General features: G+C 39.0%; 1 protein-coding gene across 1 annotated transcript; it reads left to right on the forward strand.

The window, feature by feature from the left end:
• Positions 1-13,768: 13,768 nt before the first annotated feature.
• On the forward strand, positions 13,769-16,731 carry LOC132133529 (sialic acid synthase-like). Its single transcript, XM_059546391.1, has 6 exons — positions 13,769-13,922; positions 14,779-14,994; positions 15,124-15,223; positions 15,594-15,748; positions 16,168-16,434; positions 16,528-16,731. The coding sequence occupies exons 1-6, from the start codon at positions 13,791-13,793 to the stop codon at positions 16,714-16,716; spliced, it is 1,059 nt and encodes a 352-aa protein (XP_059402374.1). The 5' UTR covers positions 13,769-13,790; the 3' UTR covers positions 16,717-16,731.
• Positions 16,732-23,857: the final 7,126 nt, after the last annotated feature.

Genomic DNA, 23,857 nt, shown 5'->3' on the forward strand with positions numbered 1-23,857 from the left:
CTATGCAATAAATTGTTCTTTCACTACATCTCTTTACCTCTGTCTGTATCCTCTTCTCTTCTTTTTGGCACTGTATCTATCGCAGACTATGCTCATTTACATGGGCGTCAGTTTGGTTTGAAATGTGGTGGGGACAGAGACGCATTCAGAAGTGCATTTTCAGAAGTGGTGGGTACAATGATGCATTTTTTTTTCTCTTTCGCGCAGGTCATGTTTTGAAAGACGTCCGGTATCTTATTAATGTAAATAAATAAAAATGTATACAAAAATGTGATGATGTCCGACTCGTTTTATGAAGAAGAAAGCCGTACAAAGCATTAGACATATGATATATGACCCACTAATCTGCTTCATATCATCATATAAGTACCATGTTGACAATATGACATGGCCATGACGTGGTTTAATGTACCTAAACAATGATTACCAAATTTCTCTTTCATGTTGCTTTGTTATAACCACTGAAAACGGGGAAAAAAATCTAACCCAAAATCGGGCCTCGCTCTACATTATCCCGCTTATTACATGGCTACCCACCAAATAAATCAATAATTTGACACAAAATATTGATTTAAAAAAGAGTTTATTGATTTAAACACGATTGTATTGCTTCCGCTAAAGAAAATAGTTCCGTCTCTACGATTAGAATCCTGCCGCGTCCATAGCAACGCTCTGTTTTTCATGGCAACGGTGTTATTATCAAGAAATAACAGACTTCATTCTACAGTGGAATTCAACCAAGCCATGTAATAATTTGATTTAATTCCCAGTACAATTTACCATATCTACACACAACACAACTTAAGCACTACAAATTTTATCAAGATTGAAAAAGCAAAAATACGTGTAGCACATGAACACTATTGACTATCACACCATGATCTGACTGCTCTCAATTCACAACAACATGCATCCATCCAATCTACATCAGGCATTTTGACTAAAACTTGATCCATTCCTCATCATCATCATCATCATCACAACTATTTCAGAATTCAGCAATAGATTCAAACAATAATTAAACAAGATACTGACTAATCAACAATCATCTCCCCCAACACTTGCTGTATGAACGCAAACCGTAACTAGCTAATTAAGTTGGTGGCTAAGGAAGTCTAACGTAACATTAATTGCAAGAGAAGAATTAAAACAGCCGATCCCTTGTGTGCAAATGCACAAGACCTAGCCATAATACCAGCAAATCATAAACAAAAATAAACATAAGTTATCGCGTCTTACCTTTGTGTCAATGGTCTGCAGACCCATGCTGTGTGTACAACAACATCCATTTGTTCTACAAGTTATCACTTTGATATGTTATAGTCCATGGCACTAGGATGCAACCTTGTGATATTGTATGAAGGCTAAATGACTTGCTCGTCTATGATACATTCGCCAGAAATTCTGGCCAATCCCAGCAAAGACTAGGTAGCCTCGTTCCCGCTCGTTCACTGTCCATTCCAAACTGTCAACTCATTTGAAAAACATTCTTTAAAAAAAAGAAGCGCGATAGTCATTTAGACGGTTTCATCGGGCGCACGCGCCTGGACCTAAGTTAACTTCCGGTCTGTGTTGTGTATATCGGTCTGGCTGCAGTGCCTTCTACAAACGCAGTTAAAGTCAAGGCGATGAGTAGACTGAGGGCTCAGGTGGTTGTGCTGCGGGATGTGTTTCCCATACATTTATTTATTTTTGGAAACTCACCACAATTTTAAAACTGATCGATTTTCAAAAAGGCTTCGCTGAATAAACATGAGTAACGTTATGTACTGCACGTTTAATAATAATAATCCCTTACATTTATATGTTTAAATATCAAAACGAGGCACAGGTGTTTTTTATATCGCTGTATTTCTGAAGGAAGACTTGCATGTTATATGCCTGATAAAGCAGCGTGTGTGAGCATACTTTGTTTACAGCTGTTACTGGGGAAACCTCCATTTCTCGCGCTTTATGTCTATGCTTTAAAACATCTCCTATTGGCAAAGAATGGATTTGCATTCTCATTAAGTCCGCCTGATCCATGCAGCAAACATATTTTGTTTGTTATCAAAAAATATCTACTCTAGAGGGACTTGGCTGTTGTTATTGATTCTATTTGGAAGTCTACCGGAAGTTAAGTTAGGGCCGCAAAAGCGCGCATGCGCAGTAACGTTTGTTTATGTTGTTGCCGTTGAAACCGTCTATAGAGAAAATAATAACAGTGACACGATGACCCCCCCTCCCCCAACCTAGAACGTATCCCAATGTTACAGTTGTTGCAGTTTTAATGAACAGAAAAGCGTGTGGCCAGCGCAGCAGCAGAACTCGAGGTTTTCAAAAAAAAAAAAAAAGTGGTGGGTACAAAATGACTCATGACGAAATCTGGGGGGGACGCAGGGACGGATTGACAATCTGTGCGTTCTGGAAAAGTCCAGAACGGCCGTCCAACCGAGGGCCGTCGCCCGGCCGTCGGCAAAAAAAAAAAAAAAAAAAAAGTGTAATAACCCAATATGAACAGCCAACAGCAGGGGCACTAATACGACCACATGCTGCTATGTAAAAAAAAAAAAAAAAAAAAAAAAAAACCAAGGAAGAAGAGTCGGCCTAGCCAGTTTGTGATTGGTCCCCGGATTCCCGGAATCAAATCGCCGGCAGAATGGCAAGCAGGAAACGTAAGGAGAAAGGTGGATGGGAAAAAGTTAAAGAAAAGAGGGCCAAGTCTCTCGAGACTGATGCAGCAAAGTGTAAAAAGCTCACAGAGCTTTTTGGTTGCAGTGCAACTGCCAGCAGCACTAGTACATCGCTTAGCCAGAGTCAGACTGAGACTGTAGAGGACCAGCAAGTGGAAGTAGTGATGGGAAGTTCGGATCATTTTACCGACTCGGACTTTTGAGTCTCGTTCAGCAAAATGAACGAATCTTTTTTCGAGTCATTTCGTTCATTTTAGCAAAATGTAATGAAAATGTTATGTGTTACTTCCCTCTTGATCCAAGATGGCGCCGCACATGGCTGCTTCAGTGCTTGGCTCTCCAGTGTTTGTACTGTTTTTGTTCGTTTTTCCTGTTTTTTGTTTAACAAACACGATCAGTTTCACCAGGGATGAACTGCTGAACATTCGGCAGAACACACCACATGATATTTTTCCGGATTTCTATTATACAGACGTTTTACTGAACATTGTTATCGGAGGAGCAGCGGCGCTGATCAAGCGCTTCAGGACGCGCAGACGGGGAAAGCGAGCGGGAGCGCTCGTCAGACTCAGGAAGCGCGGATTTCGAACGCCGTTGCCTAGCATCCATCTCGCAAATCTCCGCTCTCTACCCAACAAAACGGACGAACTCCTTCTGCTCTCTCGGACAAATAAGGATTTCTCTCACTCTGCTGCTCTGTGTTTCACGGAAACCTGGCTGAATGACGCCATACCGGACAGCGCACTCCATCTGCCGGGCTTTCAGCTGTTCAGAGCGGACCGCGAAGCAGAATCAACGGGGAAATCGCGCGGCGGCGGGACATGCTTTTACCTCAATGAACGGTGGTGTACAGATGTAACTGTGTTAAAGAAGATGTGCTGTCCTGATCTAGAAACGCAGTTTATCAACTGCAAGCCGTTCTATTCGCCGCGGGAGTTTCACTCGTTCATTCTGGTTAGTGTTTACATCCCTCCTCAAGCGCAAGTAAGTCTGGCTTTACAGAAACTCGCTGATCAGATCACAGACACAGAACAACAACACCCGGACTCTGTTTTATTCATTCTTGGGGACTTTAATAAAGCCAATCTCTCCCGTGAACTGCCAAAATACAGACAGCAGGTTACCTTTCCCACCAGAGACAGTAATATACTGGATCACTGTTACACCACAATAAAGGATGCATATCACTCTGTTCCACGAGCAGCTTTGGGACGTTCTGATCACTGTCTGGTTCATCTTATACCGACCTACAAGCAGAAACTTAAATCTGCTAAACCTGTAGTAAAGACTGTGAAGAGATGGACCAGCGAAACAGAGCAGGATTTACAATCTTGTTTTGACATCACAGACTGGAGCGTTTTGAAGCTGCTACCACCGATCTGGACGAACTCACAGAGACCGTAACATCCTATATTAGTTTCTGTGAGGATATGTGCATTCCTACCAGGACTTATTTAACATTCAACAATGATAAGCCATGGTTTACAGTAAAACTCAGACACCTTCGTCAGGCCAAAGAGGATGCCTACAGAAATGGGTACAGGGTCTTGTACAATCAGGCCAGGAACACACTGAACAAAGAGATTAGAGCGGCTAAAAAGACCTACGCTAAAAAGTTGGAAGACCAGTTTACTTCCAACGACTCTACTTCAGTTTGGAGAGGACTGAGAGCCATCACAAACTACAAGACACCATCCCCTTGCACTGAGGCTAATCAACGACTTGCTAACGACCTGAATGAGTTTTATTATAGATTTGAAACCCCCAACACCCACTCTGACCATCTCCCTACACAACCATTAACACCTCCTGCAATCCCCCTCTCCATACCTCCTGCTCTTCAAATCTGTGAAGATGATGTGCGCCAGGTCTTCAAGAAAAACAAAAGAAGAAAAGCACCAGGCCCAGATGGAGTTACACCAGCCTGTCTGAAAACCTGTGCTGACCAGCTGGCCCCCATCTTTTCACAGATCTTCAACAGATCTCTGGAGTTGTGTGAAGTGCCTTCCTGCTTCAAACGCTCAACCATAATCCCCATTCCAAAGAAACCCAAGATAACAGGACTTAACGACTACAGACCTGTGGCTCTAACGTCTGTCGTCATGAAGTCGTTTGAAAAACTGGTTCTGGCTTATCTGAAGGACATCACTGGACCCTTACTGGACCCCCTGCAGTTTGCGTACCGAGCAAACAGGTCCGTGGATGATGCAATCAACATCGCATTGCACTTCATCCTGCAACATCTGGACAAAACAGGGACTTATGTGAGGATCCTGTTTGTGGACTTTAGTTCGGCTTTCAACACCATCATCCCAACAACCCTCCAGACCAAACTGACCCAGCTCTCTGTTCCTAGCTCTATCTGTCAGTGGATCACCAGCTTTCTGACAGATAGGCAACAGTTAGTGAGACTGGGGAAATTCATGTCAAACAGCTGCTCCACCAACACTGGTGCCCCTCAGGGATGTGTTCTCTCCCCTCTGCTCTTCTCCCTGTACACCAACGACTGCACCTCTAAAGACCCCTCTGTCAAGCTCCTGAAGTTTGCAGACGACACTACAGTCATCGGCCTCATCCAGGACGGTGACGAGTCTGCTTACAGACAGGAGGTTGAGCAGCTGGCTGTCTGGTGCAGTCTTAACAACCTGGAGCTGAACACGCTCAAAACAGTGGAGATGACTGTGGACTTTAGGAGAAACGCCCCTGCACTTTCCCCACTCACCATCATGAACAGCACTGTGACTGCAGTGGAGTCATTCAGATTCCTGGGAACCACCATCTCTCAGGACCTGAAGTGGGACAATCACATTGGCTCCATTGTGAAAAAAGCCCAACAAAGGTTGTACTTCCTTCGCCAGCTGAGGAAGTTTAACCTGCCACAGGAGCTGCTGAAACAGTTCTACTCAGCCGTCATTGAGTCAGTCCTGTGTACTTCAATTACTGTCTGGTTTGGTTCAGCTACAAAATCAGATATCAGAAGACTACAGAGAACTGTTCGGACTGCTGAAAGGATTATTGGTGCTCCCCTGCCCACCCTCCAAGAACTGTACACATCCAGAGTGAGGAAAAGGACTCAGAAAATCACTCTGGATCCCTCACATCCAAGTCACCCCATCTTTGAACTTTTGCCATCTGGCCGGCACCTCAGAGCCGCAAATACAAGAACAGCAAGGCACAAGAATAGTTTCTTCCCCCAGGCAATCTACCTCATGAACAGTTAAATGTTTCCCACTTAAACTTATGCAAAAATGTGCAATATCCTTATATTTATTTGTTACCCCTCCATCCTAGAACATTCCTGCATCTCACTCAATCCTATTCCATTATCATTTATAGCACAATTGTTTATACACTTATTTATTTGCCAATTTGTAAATCTCCTGTAAATTTTTTTTTTTTTTGTCTGTGTGTTGTTGTCTGTTTACTGGAAGCTTATGTCACTAAAACAAATTCCTTGTATGCGCAAGCATACTTGGCAATAAAGCTCTTTCTGATTCTGATTCTGATTCCCCAACACATCTAGTAGCCTACTTACGCAAACGTTGATCACACTAAAAACAATACAAAACTAAAATGCTATAGGATACAGAAAAAAAAAAATCATTCTTTACCTGGGTCTTTAGTCTGTGATTAGCTCACCTCACCTCTCATCTGACAAGAAGTCCTCGGGTTTAAGTCATTCTTTAATCACTTGACAGCCCCATACGCAAAACTAACGCAGTCTTGAGCCGGAAAGAGAATTGATTAGTTTATCTCATGAGTCTTTCGGGTCTCGGGTCGAGTTTGACTCGTTCCTTAATCACGTGACAGCACAATACGCAAAACTAACGCACAAACGCAGTCTTGAGCCGGAAAGAGAATTGATTAGTTCATCTCATGAGTCTTTCGGGTCTCGGGTCGAGTTTGACTCGTTCCTTAATCACGTGACAGACCCATACGCTATTTCTGACATTTTCTGTCACTGTGTTTTTGTTACTGTTTGTTAAGGATCTGTGGTTTGTTATTATTTTATAAATAAATAAAACCCTGTTATAAATAAAATATTGATTAATTTGTCTTTTTGACTGTCTATCGGTAAATAAAAACTAGGCTATATAATAATATAATAATTCAAGCTTACAATAAAAAGTATTTATACTAGTTTTTTCATTTTTACTCCAATTTTGAGTTTTCTGGTATAATAATTGCTTTTCCTAGGCAGACTTGACATATTGGTGTAATATATGTATAAGAAGATTGCGCAAAAAAGGACATAATGACATATACATTAAAAGCAAATAAAATTTTGAATTTGAATTATTAATGTTAGTTTAAAGGTTATGATAACTTCAGCTTTAACAGTTTTAACCCATCTAAGAGTGAGGAGGATAGTTCAGATCCCGGTGCGACTGCCAGTGCAGGGGCCATGTTTTGGGAAGATTTTGATGAGAGGGTAGCAAGCTTGAGGCCTTCTGCTACCTCTTCTAAGACCTCAGGTGCTATAAAGGTGCAGGCCTACCTTGCAGAGCCCCTCTTACCCCGCACATCAGACCCTCTGGCCTGGTGGAGGAGATGTTCACCAGTATACAAAAGCCATTTTGAAGTCACAAAGACAAGACTTTGCATTGTGGCCACATCTGTGCCATCTGAAAGAATTTTTTCTAAAACTGGGCAGATTATCTCAGATAGAAGAAACAGACTCAGCCCATCCAAGGTCAGGGAGCTTGTTTTTTTAATGCAAACATGCCTTAAAGCAAGTCCTAAAAATATAGCCACAGTGTGTTATTTATTTTAAAGCTTATTTATTTTTATTTATTTAGAAAAAGCCTAGCTTGTTGTGCAATATTTTTGTTGTTGTTGTGATTTTAAAGGTAATTTGTTATTGTTATAAGGCTCCGTAGCTTTAGTATCTCTTAATTTTCATTTATTTTTATTTAAATGGTTTAAAATTATTTGGGGAATAGTTATCCTCTTTGATATAAAGTTTTTATTTTGGCACAAAAGTGTTATTTATTTTAAAATGTATTCATTTTAAATTATTATATAAAAAAAGCAAAGCTTGTTGTGCAATATTTAGTTTTTCTTTTTTTTTCTTTTTTTTATATTGTACTTTTAAAGTTCATTTGTTAAGGTTATTAGACCCTGTGGCTTTATTATCTTTTAATTTTAATTTTATTTTTAATTATTTACTTTTTTATTATTTTGATTTATTTTGGAATAGTTGTCCTCTTTGTTACATAGCTTTTCTGGCACAAAAATAAACAATAAACAACAATTCAAAAGTATGTACACAGTGTTTTTTAATGTTTATAAAGTGTCATATGTTACAAAAGTATGGTTTATCTGATTTAATAATTACTCTAGCCAATGTTGTCACATCACGGGACAAAAGAACGAACAACCTGAAGAACCGAAAGATGAACTAATCAATTCTCTCTCCGGCTCAATACTGCATTCTTATACTGTCTATGGTTTTAGCGTATGGGGCTGTCACGTGATTAAGGAATGACTCGACCCGACCCGAAGACTCATGAGATTAACTAATCAATTCTCTTTCCGGCTCATATTGCATTGGTTTTAGCGTATGTGGCTGTCACGTGATTAAGGAACGAGTCAAAAACCCGATAGACCCGAACTATGAACTAATCAATTCTCTTTCCGGCTCATATTGCATTGGTTTTAGCGTATGTGGCTGTCACGTGATTAAGGAACGAGTCAAAAACCCGATAGACCCGAACTAATCAATTCTCTTTCCGGCTCAGACTGCATTGGGTAAGCGTAAGGGGCTGTCACGTGATTAAGGAACGATTCAAAAACCCGATAGACCCGAGCTATGAACTAATCAATTCTCTTTACGGCTCAAGACTGCATTGACTGACAGGTGAATCACTACTACTAGAACAGAACCTATAGAATAATGCGCATGCGCGACTGAACGAATCACTCCCCGAGACGACTCGTTCTTCCCGAGTCACATTAAAGATTCGTTCAAAATGAACGAATCGTTCAAGAACGACACATCACTAAGTGGAAGCTGAGCCTGAGGCTGAGCATCCACAGCCTGATCATGATGAGGAGGGACAGACAGATTTAACTTCACATCAGCAAGAGGTCCTGGTAAGTGCCAGTAGTAGCAGGACACAATAGGCTGCCTTTATCTCTATCTTAGCGAACTAGTCAGCTAGCTATCAACATGGGTGTGCATGGGGTGGAACGGTACATGTGTATTCATTTTAACCGAATCGGTACGGGCGTCACGGTTCAGTCAGTGCATGAATTTACACGGAGAATACACGATATAAAAATAAATAAAACTCGCGTGAAAATTAATGTAATGCGGAACTACTGTTAGAGTCGAGAGAGACGTGATGTGTGTGTGTGTGTGTGTGTGTGTGTGTGTGTGTGAGCGCGGCCGCGATCGAACAGTGGAAACATAAAAACAATACATTTTACATCATTTTGTTCATAAAGGACATCATTCAAACTCCAAAGTGTTTGCTTATATTTGTGTACACTGGCAATAAAACAAACATTGTGCACACACACACACACACACACACTTTATTTATCCAACCCCATTTAAAAACAGTCTGTGGGTGTCATCTTTTGGACATTCATTGTATTGCATTGGTTTTCATTTGTTTCATTCACATTGTTGTATATGAGAGGTTGTAGTGAGCTCACATTTTCTGCTAGAATGAAGACTAAAATATTGTATTAAACGGGAAAACATCAGGCATGCATTGCTACCATTCTAAACGTGCTAACATACAAGGAAGTGGACTTAATAATTAAACAAATTTTTGTTTAACCAAAAAAATCCTAGCTTGCACTTTCTGTCTGTCTTCCATCAGAGTGCAGTTTTTCCTTGTCTTTCATGTTTGTGTTTACTATTGTGGAATTGGCAAATACCTGGTGGTTGTTTGTGAAAGCTTCAAAGACAAAATTAATAGGGCCTAGCCATTTTCATTTCACAGCCTTAATATAAATCAAAGTGTAATATGACATTGACAAAATATTAAATGGGTTATTCAATGCTAATTATTTAACACAAAGCAACACATAGCATCAATAAAAGCTAATAAACTATCTTTAAAATCATTTTTTATTCAGGTTGAAGATAGTTGCAGTACAAAAGATGACAGGGAGAGTGCAGGGAAGTGCGAGGATGTCCCAGGATGCTCTACATCACAATATTTCAAACGGCCCAAGTCAGATAGTCACAGCCTGAAACAATTTTTTGCTAACCACCCGCAGCAAAAGCCTAAAAACCTGTCTCTACAGAGAGTGTTCAGTTGTAAAGATGCTACCAACCGCCAATGGCTTACATACTTTGAGGAGAATCACACATTATATTGTACAGTTTGTTTAGCATTTGCCAAGCCAGGTGAAACAAATCCCTTCATAAGTGGAATGCAGGACTGGAAGCATGTCAGTCAACGAGTAGAGGAGCATGAAAGGAGCAACATGCACAGGCTGTGTGCTGAAGCTTATTTTTTATGGGCATCAAAAGCAGATATAGCCAGTCTGCTTCATGGTCCCCAAGTAGTGGCCCACAGAGATCAAGTGCGGAAGAGACGGCAGGTGTTGGAACGTATTGTAGACATAATTAAGGTCATTGGCAAGAGAGGACTTAGCTACAGAGGGACACAGTCTGAAGCAGCTTATACTCTGGATGACATGAGCATTGATCATGGGAATTTTTTAGAGCTTATCATTCTTCTTGGGAAATATGATATATGCATGAAGGAACATCTCACAGAGTGCATAGAAAAAAGCAAGAAGACGCATCAAACCCAGGCTAAAGGTCGAGGTTCTGTTGTGACATTTCTGTCAAAAACAACTGTAATGAAAGTCATATCTACAGTGCTGCAGTTAATTCAAGAGACTATAGCAAAAGAGGTTACTGAAGCTGGGATGTTTTCAGTGCAGATTGACACAACGCAAGACATCACATCCCAAGATCAGTGCTCAATAGTTCTGAGGTATGTCAAAGACACAGTACAGGAAAGGCTTTTTGCTGTGGTGAAATGTGAAGCATGTACTGGACAATATTTTGTTCAGATGCTTGCAGATGTGATTAAAAAATGTAACTTGGAAATCAGCAACTGCGTCAGTAATGCCACTGATGGTGCATCAAATATGCAAGGAAAATACAGAGGTTTTTCCACACTGTTGTCCTCTAAAGCGCCAAACCAAGTGCATGTATGGTGTTATGCACATGTGCTAAACTTGGTTCTGGCTGACACAACTGAAGTGTCCCTCTCCAGTGGATCGTTGTTCTCACTATTGAATGATATTGCAGTCTTTTTCCGTGAGTCATACCAAAGGATGAATGTGTGGGAGCAAGGAAGCCAGGACAGTCGACACAAGCGCCTTTCCATTATCGGAGAAACAAGGTGGTGGGCCAAGGATGTTGCTTTGAAGAGGATTTTTGGGTCCTTTGGAAAGCCAGACCAGTGTGTCTACAATGAAGTCCTCAGGACACTGGACAGGTGTCAGGGCCAGGAAAACCTGAAAACAACAGCACGTGTCAAAGCAAAAGGGTACTTGGAGGGTTTAAGGAGATATGAAACAGTTCTAACTGCTCAGCTTTTCCTTAGGATTTTTGAAATCACAACACCACTCTCAAAATACCTGCAGACACATGGTGTAGACATCTTGTCTGCTACCGAATGGTTCTGACCGCTGAAGATGCTCTGAAGAAAATATCAAGAGATTTTGAGTCAGTGAAGAAAGCTGCTGATGTTTTTGTTCTGTGGGCAAATACAACACTGTCTGAAGAGGATTGTGACCTTGAACTGGAGGAAATACTTCCAGAGAAAAGGAGGAGAAAAATTAAGATGATGGCTGGTGAGAAGGCAAGTGATGAGAGCTTCACAAATGCCAACAGTGCCTATGAAGCACAAGTTCATAACCAGGTGATGGACACAGTCACAGAGAGCATCCATAGGCGCTTTTTAACCCATGGTTCCCTCTATGCGGACTTGGCTCTCCTTGATCCAAGAAACTTTACAGAAGTTTCTTCATCAGGCTTGCCTGATACTGCATTTCAGGAGATGAGCAAATGCTTGCTCAGGTTTGATAGCAGGGCAACTCCTGCTAATTTGCAAAGTGAGCTCAAGTGTCTGGCAGCCCAATGGCCACGTCTTAAACAATCTGTTCTTGAGGAGTACCAAGTCAGGGTAGCAGAGGATGACCCAGATGTTTGGGAAGAGGCAGAAATAAAAAACAGCACCTGTAAATCTTGCAAAGAATGCCCAGTGTGTTGCTACCAACTTCTTACACGGTACAACCTCCTGACAGATGCCTATCACATCCTTGGCTTAGGCTACAAATTTCTTCTCACTCTGCCTGTGACACAGGTAGCTTGTGAGAGAAGTTCCTCTGTATTGAAGTACATTAAGAATCGCTTAAGGAGCAGAACTTCTCAGGAACACCTGGAAACATTCATGTTAATGGCCACAGAGAAGGACATCCTCATGTCCCTTGACAATGACCTCATAATAGACAGAGTTGCTGAGAATAGTGCCCTTCTCAAGACACTTTTACTTCCCCAACATTAAAGGTGCTGTAGATAGGATTGTGAAAATCCAGGACTTAGCCAAAAAACTTGAACATCTGCAACTTCTCAGTCTCTCCCCCCTTTCCGCTAAAGCCCAAAACGGTTTCCTAAGCCCCCCACCCCTCCACAAGGGAGAATGAATGCGTGTGCATGATCAGTGATTGACACCCATTTAGATACCCCTCCTAGCCCTGATGGGTGCATCTGACTGAAGAGGGAGATGTGGATTTTTACAAATCGTACCACAGGCTGTAGTCAGTACTAGAGGAGTAAACTAGAGGAGTGTGTGTGATTCCAAAAATCTCTAGTTGTCACTGATCCAATAGAAAAAATGAGGTCAATGCATGTATATAAGCAAAATGCTTTCAAAATTTCATTTTAAACGGTCACACTTACTCATCCTGTGTAATCCATGTCTCCAGTATTCTGTTATATGATCAGGACTTTACAGACACCCAGATTTTTACTAAATGAAGTGCACAAATTCTGCACTGTGCATACTGTACATGTGCAGGCGCACTACCTGGCTGTGCATTAGAGGATGTTATGAAAGTGAACTGTGTAGTAAAGTTTTTTTTGCCAAACAGTAAACCATATCAGATTGAATGCTGTGCAATCTCAATTTAATTATTTTAGGAGAGTCCATTCTGGGGGCATATAGGTGGATGCTTTCCATCGAGGGCAGAGTTCTCCAACCAAATCCAACTGAGTTGGATGTTGATGTTGTATTACATGTTGATTGGCTAAATCAAATGATCCAATCAAACTTTTATATTTTGTCATCAACCCATCTGTCTTGCTTATAAACCTTTCCATTAATAATTAATTTCTTCCACTGCAGGGTAGAAGACTCCAGCTCAGGAAATTGACTAATTCAGGCCCGTTTTGGAAGAAAAATACAGTTCTGGGGACCAAACAACATTCAGGGACCAAATTCTACTGTTTGAAATCCCACTGTTTTTAAATAATTTAATTTGCCTTTACACATTCTTATTTTAACCGAATATTTTCATACATTTGAACAGGATTGATTTGTTTGTTCAGAAAAAGTGTTGTTGTATACAAAACGAAATGAAATGTTAACAGAAAAATGTTTACCTATTGAAGAAATTTTTCTTTTTTGCTATGCTATTTTTATTTTATGAATTTAGAAAAGTCTGAAAAGTTGTCAATAAATGGCATTTTTGTGGCAAAAACAGTGTCTTCATTTTACAAAATTAATGCAGTAATCCTTATTACAGTAGTAAAATATGTGAGGTGATGAAACACAGTACTGTGATTATTACTGTAAAAAAGTTTACAGTATTTTTAAAGTTATTGCAATTAAGTTTACAGTAAGCATACTGTGAAATGAACTACAGCAACTTACTAGCTAATTGCTGCCAGCAAGTTACTGTAAATTTCACAGTATTCTTTTCACAGTGTATGTGTGGGTAGGGGTTGGTGGTGGTTAGGGAGGAGCACTTGTATCTCTTTAAATTATAGCATGCCCTCCTTTGTGGCCCCTTTGCTAGATGCCAGCGCACTAGGGATCACATCTCCAGGCTCTCAATCATAAATCAGTTAAGAATAAAATGGCTGCTGAGTTTGAACTTTGTCCTGGAAGAAAAATTGGAGGCTCCAACCCTTGTTTTATCATCGCTGAGATTGGACAGAACCATCAAGGAGACATAGAAATAGCCAAAAAAATGATCAGAATGGCCAAGGTAAAGTAATGCTTTATCAGATGTGCAGTCTGATAGCGGGTTGAACAGTTCTTCACAAGTTTCAAAATAAAGGGAAGGGGGAAAAAAGGGAAATTTAAGTGAGGAAATAGTGAGGATTTTTTTTTCTTAATTTATTTTTATTTTTAATGCTCTGTTATCTAAATATATATATATATATATATTCCCTAAACAGATCAATGACTTGAGCTGTAAAAGTCACACATTGTATAACATCAAATTTAAAACTTTTCAATTTCACCTGGGAGACTCCACTTATACACTAAAAGAGAAAGGTACCAAAAGTGGGATTTTGCAGTGATACCAAAAAAGAGCCATTTTTGCTTCCCCAGAGAACCGTTCATTTCTAAAAGAACCATTTTATTAAAATGGTTTTAATAAAAAATCTAAAGAACCTGTTTTTTCACTTTAAAGTACTTTTTGTTGGATTGAAAGGTTCCATATGTATGTTAAAGGTTCTTCATGGAACCCTCAATGCCAGTGAAGAACCTTTATTTTTAAGGTTATAGTCAATTGGGTAACTATGCATTTTTAGCACCTTTTTAAAACTGTCTAATATGCTTTGGTTTTGACTTGCTTCCCTATATGCTGAATGACTGAAAAGTAGTTTGACCAATAGCGTGCAGGCATTGTCTATCATTTACAGATTTACAGAGAACTGCAAATACATATACATGTAAGAGCACTATACAGAGCATGTCGAAACAAAGCCAAAATCTGGATATTCAAGGCATTTTAGAAATCCCATTCAGGACACATCTGGGAAAAATTGAGGATGTACAGTATGATCACAATAATCACCAAATCCACCTCTACTTCTCCTTTTGTCTCCACGCAGGACTGTGGAGCTGATTGTGCCAAGTTTCAAAAGAGTGAGATCGAACACAGATTCACCAAACACGCTCTGGAGCGTCCCTACACGTCCCCTCACGCCTGGGGGCCGACCTACGGGGCTCACAAGCATCATCTGGAGTTCAGTCACCAGCAGTACAGAGAACTGCAGCAGTACGCCAATGACATTGGCATCTTCTTTACAGCATCAGGGATGGATGAGGTGAACAAATGCAGAACATTTCAAATTTAAAGCAAGAGAATATATGCATGTGGTTATTTGCAAATGTCCCTCCAAAACCAAGTAGACTCAAATGCATCTCTAAACTTTTCCTCTCTCTATCTCTGTCAGATGGCAATTGAATTTCTTCATGAAATCAATGTGCCGTTTTTCAAAGTTGCCTCAGCAGACACCAACAACATCCCTTACCTGGAGAAAACCGCCAAAAAAGGTAAAACTCACCGAAGCTGACAGCCTTTTCAAATGAAAAATCAGTAGAAATTTTCAGAAGTTGATGTTCCTCAGATGAATTAAATGGCACCCGTGCTCACGGTCACAAGAAGCCATCCAAAGTGTGAGAATACGAAAAGTTCAAGCAGAAAAGAGAACTGAATAACAGTAGCTTCCCATGTGCATTTGAAGTCAGTTATTCTGGAGAAGGGTACCAGCAAAATCTCTTAGTGCTGATTGGCCAGAGAGTTGAGAGAATGAAACCTACAAATCCTGGGGCAGATTTTCTGGATTTTCATTTCATTTTTCAGTTAGTTTCTGAAGATGACTGCACATAACCAAGCTAATATTTTTGGCTTGTTTTTTTGTAGGTCGTCCCATGGTGATATCTAGTGGAATGCAGTCGATGGAGACCATGCACTGTGTTTACCAAACTGTTAAGAAGTACAATCCCAATTTCACTTTCTTGCAGTGCACCAGCGCTTATCCACTGCCGATAGAGCACGTCAACCTCAGTCTGATCCCTGTAAGACAGAAAAAAAAGTATATGCAAATTTAATATTTTAAATGTTTAACTATTTGGTTTAATTTAGTAAAATCAGATATTGACTAAATTTAAAGTATATTTTTTTATCAATAACCAGGAGAACCAGGCACAAGATCAGTTTCTTCCCCCAGGCAACCTACCTCATGAACAGTTAAATGTTCCCCACTTATATCCTTATATTTATTTGTAACCACCTCTATAATAGTACATTCCCAGCATCTCACTCTATTTCATCTATAGCACAACTGTTCATTCAATTTATTTATTTATAGATTTATTTTACAATATTTGTCTTGATCTTGAGTACTGACCCACTGATCTTGAGTCCTTACATAGCAAGAATTCTATGTAATTAATGAGTGGTTTGGAATCTTTCTATTTCACATTTCCTATTGCAGGAGTTCCAGAAGGAGTTTCCTGACATTCCCATTGGATACTCTGGACATGAGATGGGCATTCATGTGTCTGTGGCTGCTGTGGCACTCGGGGCGAAGGTCCTGGAGCATCATGTGACCCTGGATAAGACCTGGAAAGGCAGTGACCACGCAGCATCACTGGAGCCGGCTGAACTGGCGGAGTTGGTGAGAGCCATCAGGACGGTTGAGATGGCAATGGGCTCGCCAATCAAACAGATGCTGCCCTGTGAGGCTTCCTGCCACAGCAAGGTCAGACACAACCTCATTGTGACAGATTTAGCAGCAGGAGGCTTTTGAAGTGATCAGATGTGTTTAAATAACAGTGTGTGTCCTTTCTTGCAGTTGGGTAAGTCAGTAGTGGCCCGGAAACCATTGCAGAAGGGCGAGATATTAACTCTCGACATGCTGACAGTAAAAGTGGCCGAACCGCAGGGTGTGAGACCAGAGAACATCTTCAAACTGGTTGGCAAGAAAATCACAGAGAACATGAATAAAGATGCCACCATCACTGATGCCATGATAGATGGCTGATGATTGTACACTCCATTGTACACTCCCAAGGGGTCTTAAAATATTAAATATTAATAACAGTATATATATATGGCAGATTTTAAATCACTCTTCAATATTTTAGTGAGGGACTGATTTTTATTATATTCTTATTATTTGACATCAGAAATGTGTAAAGTTGTTGTCTAGTATTGATTTTACATAGCTGGTCTGTCATGTGTATGCTACTTGAAAATTCACTTTCACTTTTTTTTTCACTTTTTTTTTCCAACTTTATGGTCATTGTAATTGTGAAGAATGAAGACTTTATAAAATCTCTCTCTAACTTTGACTCTGTGAATGCAGAGAACTCCACCATGAAACATGGTATCATTATCTAATGTGTATGTAAACGTGGGTTAATGGTGTATAGGTGCAATGGAAACCGTATTTAAGCCACTAATACATTACTGTGTTTTGGTTTTACGTTTTGATTGGAAACTGGGGAAACTTAACTTTTTTTAATTGATCGACTGCAGTGTACCATAATTCACTTCGCACTTGAAACACTACACGGGGGTGACACCTGCTGGTCAAAACCGCGTAAATGCAATGTGAACACAGACCAAGAATAATAACACTTTTTTAAAAGTATAGATATCTGAGCAGAAAATGACTTTGGTAGAAGTAAAAGTCACCGTTTAGAATTTTACATGTGTACTAAATTCCTTATTCGTTTGTAAGGGTAGTCTCGTCGACGTGCGTGTGACGTAGTTGTGCGTGTACAGCGCGCTGACGTCAGTCCGTAGAGCTGGTTCCAGTTTACTTTCGGTTTCATTTTATCTTCCGCTATTTTTAGTTAACTGGTTAAGATAATATGCGCATATGAACGTGTTAACTTATCTTTCGTTATCTGTCATATTGCAATAATGTTGCCACAGCATGTTAAACGTAAGTATTGAAAGTACACAAATGAATTCAAAATAGAAAATATAAAAAATTGTTCTACACACAGACTAAGCACCAATATTGTGTGTTTTAACGCTTTCTTACATTTTGTATCTTTGGTTCACCATAAGAGCCACATCATCTGCTACTTAGTCTCTTTTATTCCAACATAAGAACCAATTTCTCGCAAATCTGCATCTGGAATGGAATTGAGATTTATTCAGACTGTGTAATGCAGCTCAGAGGTAACACGGATCTTTTTAAACTGCAAAAACAAATGCATAGCCTAAATACTGTATTATTTACACATAAAACGTTGAATATTCTTGGTTTTTATTATTATTATTATTATTATTATTGACAACATTTGCAGTCACAAACAACACATACAAATACACACATAAATAAATTATTCCTAAATAAATAAATAAATTACATACATAAAATATGTATAAAATACATACATTAAACATATCCAATGGGGTCTGCAAAGTCCAGCAAGGTTAGCAGTCCAATTCATAGCATCACTTACAGTTATGAGTTTCAATTTCATTCAGTCACGTGGTGTCACAAGTTTTAAAAAATACTCACACTTGCTTCTTTGCTCTTAACCACTTGTATGACGTATTTCTTATATTTAACCCAAGTGTTCAAGTGAGAATGAAGACCACAAGTGTGTGACAAACGTTTCATTACCGGATGTGAAGAATCAGACTGCGATCGGTTTGCGCAGTGCTGCGTGAAGTCAAATTCTGGCAATCACAGCTGTCTTTTTTTTACCGTACATTGTACGGATATTTTTTTACATGTACAGCCCACAGTGCATATTGTAAGAAAAAATAGAAAATTGTTTAGATTTTATTTATTCAAATTATCATTTCTGAAGTCAAAATTAAAAGTAAAATTGAAAAGAGGAGACAAAATGGCAATTGTTTATTTATGAAGTAGTAGTGACTGATGCCGGCGATTAAATGTACCTGTTAATTTGTATACTTTTATTATTAAATTAATGTTACCATACAGTAACGTTTCCCGGCTTCACAGAATTAACCAGGTCGCGCGTGGAACTAAAAATCTCAAAAGTTTTTAAAAGTCTTTTTTACAGAATTATGCATTGCTGCTGTTTCTCTAACATTTCTAACATGCAGCTGCAAATTACAGTCCAGCTGAATGGGAGAACTCGGATGAATTTACATGCACGACATCATGCCTGTAATGCCCAGTTATCAGAGTGGACCCCTGTGTGTTTCCTGAAGCGTCGCTCTGCCCACCATTACCATACAGATCCCCAAAAGACACACCACCACTACAACGAATGGACTGGACAGGACATAGACACAGATCATGCTCTAGAGAAGGATTCTCATCGGTTGACAGTTATCATTTGCTTTTGTGCTGCTTCACATGTCCTGGTTGGTAAACTGGTGCAGCAGGGGGCCAATAATGTACCTCTCAGGGAGAGCGATCAGGTTACCTGTGAGAGTGGAGAGTATGAAGAGCCAGAGGAGAGCTGGAGACACACACAACAACAGAAGAAAACACACGGTACTATGAAACCATTACAAAAATATATGTATTTGGACGTAACAAAAAAGTTGTGGTTGAAAATAATATATACCTAAACTCATTGTGCTTGTATCCATAGGTTTTTACAGATACCAGAGGTTTGCAAAGTCTTTTGAAAATTGAGTCTTAATTTTTCTGTTGTAAAAGGAAAGGCTGCTGATTTTTACTTTGCGCAGGAAATACATGCCTTTAACGAATATGAAAGGTTCTGGGGGAGTTAAATGGGAAATGACATGGTTTTCACATTGCAATACTGGATCTGCAGGGGTCACTATATTAAAAGGAAATTTCAGATGTCAGTTCCTGACTATGGATATAATGATAATATCACAATATATGTTACTCAGTTTTACAATGTTTATACACTTCAAATTCTGTTAATTCTGATGTCATAAATAAAATAGTTTAAATAATTAGTTTCAAATGAAGGTAAAATGACTTCATTATTTAATAGCAGCCAATCACAGTCATTTGTCATTTTGAAAAACCAATAAAAGCACCAAACGTGCCATGTATTTTACAGTCAAAGCTGTAGAAGCTGTGGAAGCATTTTTCTGCTCCATTAGACACAGATGGACAGAGGAGAAGGACAGGTCTGTCAGGTTATTGATATGCCTGGTTTTCCAGTGAAGTGGAAACTTCATCAGAATGTTTAGTCTGTTATAAACAGACATTTTTAAAGTCTTTTATAAACTAACCAAGACTTTATTTACTTTGTTGGAACAGCAGTTATGCTAATTATGTCTCTATTTGTTTCTCTGTTTTGCCACGGGACACAAGCTCCAGTCTGGATGCAGAACACCTGAGATGATGCTGACCCTCAGAGGACCCCAGATGATGCTAACCCTGAATCAACAAACAGAACTAACAAATATTGCTACTTACTAGGCAGTCACATTATAATTGTTGTTACTAATGTTCATCATCTGGTTGACTATGTCTTGTATTAATTTTTCTGAAAATTCAAGTGCAAAATCATATCCAAAAAAACTTGAGGCTGTAAAGGCACTTCAACTAAGTACTGATTTAATGGTATTAATACTTATGCAATGTATATTTCCCTGTATATATATATATATGTATGTATGAAGTTTTGACAGTTCTGTTTTTGCATTGTCATTATGGTGTGTGGAGTGTAGAATGATGTAAAAAAAAAAAAGTCATTTAAAGCAGTTTAACATAAAGTGATGTGACATAAAGCCAAGTATGGTTGTCACAGGGTAAGCCTGTGACTACGCACGGACTGAATACGCACACACACACTCACATTTCATTCATTCATCGGCGTCATGGTAACACGGTCTGTTTGCCGGCACTGACAAACATGTATACACGGACTTGTGTAAAATTTGATGTTATTGTATGTTTAAAGGTGTGTTGTGGTGTATTATGTCCTGTATGTTAGTATTACCTGGTTTACGTGGGTTATATGGGGAATTAGTGGCTGTAACATCAGTGTATATAACATGATAGGATTGTTGTCTGATGTATAGAAATAAAACGCCTCACCATTATTATTTGGTTTAAATGATTTATTAAGAACAGTGTTAAGAGTCATACAAATATACTTACCACATTTGACGAGTCATTTGCCAAACCTGTTCAGTTAAAAATCCGGTTTATTTATACTTGTTAGTTCACCAAATCGAACTGAATCGTTTGAAACGGTTCACGTCTCCAATAAGCATTAATCCACAAATTACTTAAGATGTTAACTTTTTTAACGTGACTGACACTCCCTCTGAGTCAGAATAAACCAATATCCCGGAGTAATTCATTTACTCAAACAGTACACTGACTGAACTGCTGCTGTGTAGAACGAACGGTGTTCGGATCACCAGTACACTGAACTGAGAATCGTTTCTGTCGGACGCGTCCGATTTGAGAACCGATGAGCTGATTCTCGTTCTCGAATCAAGAACCGGTTGCATCGGTTTTCGGATCACCAGTACACTGAACGAAAACCGTTTCTTTCGGACACGTCCGATTTGAGAACCGATTAACTGATGCTACTGCGCATGCGTGTAAAGTATTTCGGAAAGTGTGATAAAAGATCTATATACATTTTTATTATTATTATTATTATTTTTAAGATGAATGTTTCTAATCTGTATATTGTAGATTATGAATAGGCCAGAGGGGGTTTCAGGGAAGTTGGACAATAATTAAGAACTCTAAAGACTCTATGTTTAATAGGAATAAGGGATGATTTATGAAATATGTGTAGGCCTACTGTATTTATAGTTAATGATGAAACATTCACAAATTGAGTTTGTAGGTAAACAGAACATGAACACGAGTAGAGCCGCTGATTATACTGAACTGCAGCACGTGCCGGTTAGAGTGATTCTCGTTCTCGAGTCAAGAACCGGTTGCATCGGTTTTCGGATCATCAGTACACTGAACCAAAACCGTTTCTTTCGGACGTGTCCGTTTTGAGAACAGAGGAGCTGATGATACTGCACATGCGTGATTCAGAGTAAATTCTGAGTGAGTGATTCAGAGATTCAGAGTGATTCTGTGCTAATGTGTTATGAGCGCGGGTAAACCGAGGGCTTGAATGAAGGTGCTGGTTTCTGCGCTGATGACACCTAATATATTTACTTTATATCTTCAAGACTTAAATCCTCATATGCACATTATTGCTGTTACTGTATTTGGGTGCGTTGTTGGAAAACTTAATTGTAAACTTTTCATGATTATGAGGTTTTTAACTGACTAAAGTTATGATTACTGACTTTATATATTTGAATGTTTGATAGACGTGACGCCATTACGTCATCACCAATGACGTCATTACATCGAGCATAAAAGAACCGGTGAACTGTTTTTTTCAACCGGTTTATTGAATCGAACCGTCCGAAAGAACCGGTTCGCGGAAAAGAATCGAACTTCCCATCACTAATACTTATGTCCGTGCCATCTTGGTACCGCGTCCGTGTGTGTGACGTCACCGGGGGGTTCCATCGGTCATAGCTGTACAAAAGAAATGTTTTATGAGTTATTTGTTTTATTATTTGTGTGTACATAATGTGTGTGTTATGTGTATATCTGCAGATATGAGTTGATGTATGTATTATTGTTATTATTATATGTGTATGTGATTTATGTGAAATATAATTACCTTTTCAAATGGTATGTCCCGGACCATAGGAGGAGTTAGACCTATAAAAAGGCTCCAGAAATTTAGTATGGGAATGGGAAGTGCTGTTTGTGTCGTGCGGCTGCACGTACAGGTCAGAGTTTGTCTTGTTAAATTAATTTATTTTGATTATGTGTCTGGTGCAGTTGGTATTTAAGTTTTTTTTGTTTTTGTGTTTTGTTTCCCAATTATTGAGTGACTCATCGTGAGGCAAATAAAATGTATCCTTGAACCTGACCAACGGCTACCTCTGTCACTTTGGGCCTCCATCCGCTCCTGCTATTGTAACAATGGTGACCCATACTCAGAATTTATGCTCTGCATTTAACCCATCCAAAGTGCACACACACACACAGAGCAGTGAGAGCACTGTTGGCTCAAAGATACAATAGTCAAAGAGACATGCCAGTGAAAAACCAGAAAGAGGAGGGCAATCGCATTCATTTTGTATAACCAAAATATAATTGAACTCCTCAAAATTGGGGTAAAAAAATTATTTAAAAAAACAACAACAAAAACCACAATATCCTCCAAAAAGTTATCTTCATTATGACGGATAAATAAAATAATGTTAAGTAACATTTTAAATCAAATCCTTCTTACACTGGATGTGCAGTCATGTCCTCATCTCATATATAAAACACCTGTAATTCACAACTATTTGCTAAGGAACTCACATTCACGTATAAGTAGCCATGTTGACAAGTTTGGGTGAGTAGGGGCAAAATGCACAAGATTTAGTATTTTCAATGCCCTGTATTTGCGATGTCACTTCATTTGTAGCAGAAATAAACTGCTGAAGAAAAAGCTAGTTGTCATGCAAAGTGTAATGTGTCACTGCAAGTCTCATTACAAATACAGTAGACTAAAGAGAACAGATCCTTATTTAAAACTGTAGTGAAGTAGAGAGTAAAAGTTGCTAATATCCTTGATACTCAGTACAACTAGTCTCCAAAAAGATACTCAAGTACAGTAATTAATTACATTTACTCAAATACTTTACACCTCTCAAAAACTGTTCAAGTTTTTTAATAGATCCAAAAGCGGTCAGAATTAAGTCTGAAACCAGTTAATGTTAAAGTCTTGTCTGAAGACCTTTTTTTGCCAAGAGACAGACAGAGGATGCGAAATGATCATTTAAAAAAAATAACATTGAGAAATGTATGATTAAATGAAATGAAGATGGACACAGTTTTTGTTTATCTAGCTGTATTTACTCAGTGCAACTTATAACATCCAAACATGTCAGAAAAAAAACAATAATAATAAAACAGAATCACTGAGTTAGAAATAGTATCACCCACCTTCTAAAGATTTTAGATTAGATTAGATTAGATTCAACTTTATTGTCACTGCACATGTAGGTACAAGACAACAAAATGCAGTTAGCATCTAATCAGAAGTGCAATAAGCAGTAAGTACAGAATATACAAGGTCTATAATATGTACAATAACTATACAGATAAGTATTATGGACATAATTTACAGATTTTAAATACTATTAGCATGATATACAGATAGGTGTAC

The sequence above is a fragment of the Carassius carassius genome, chromosome 50 (assembly GCF_963082965.1).
Source record: "Carassius carassius chromosome 50, fCarCar2.1, whole genome shotgun sequence".
Lineage (NCBI taxonomy): Eukaryota > Metazoa > Chordata > Actinopteri > Cypriniformes > Cyprinidae > Carassius > Carassius carassius.

What these genes read in the sequence shown, in the direction of transcription:
- LOC132133529 (XM_059546391.1), top strand. Translation starts at nt 13,791, where the DNA reads ATGGCTGCTGAGTTTGAACTTTGTCCTGGAAGAAAAATTGGAGGCTCC. An exon ending in AAATGATCAGAATGGCCAAG is followed by an intron (nt 13,923 to 14,778) that starts GTAAAGTAATGC and finishes GTCTCCACGCAG; the next exon opens with GACTGTGGAGCTGATTGTGC. An exon ending in CAGCATCAGGGATGGATGAG is followed by an intron (nt 14,995 to 15,123) that starts GTGAACAAATGC and finishes TATCTCTGTCAG; the next exon opens with ATGGCAATTGAATTTCTTCA.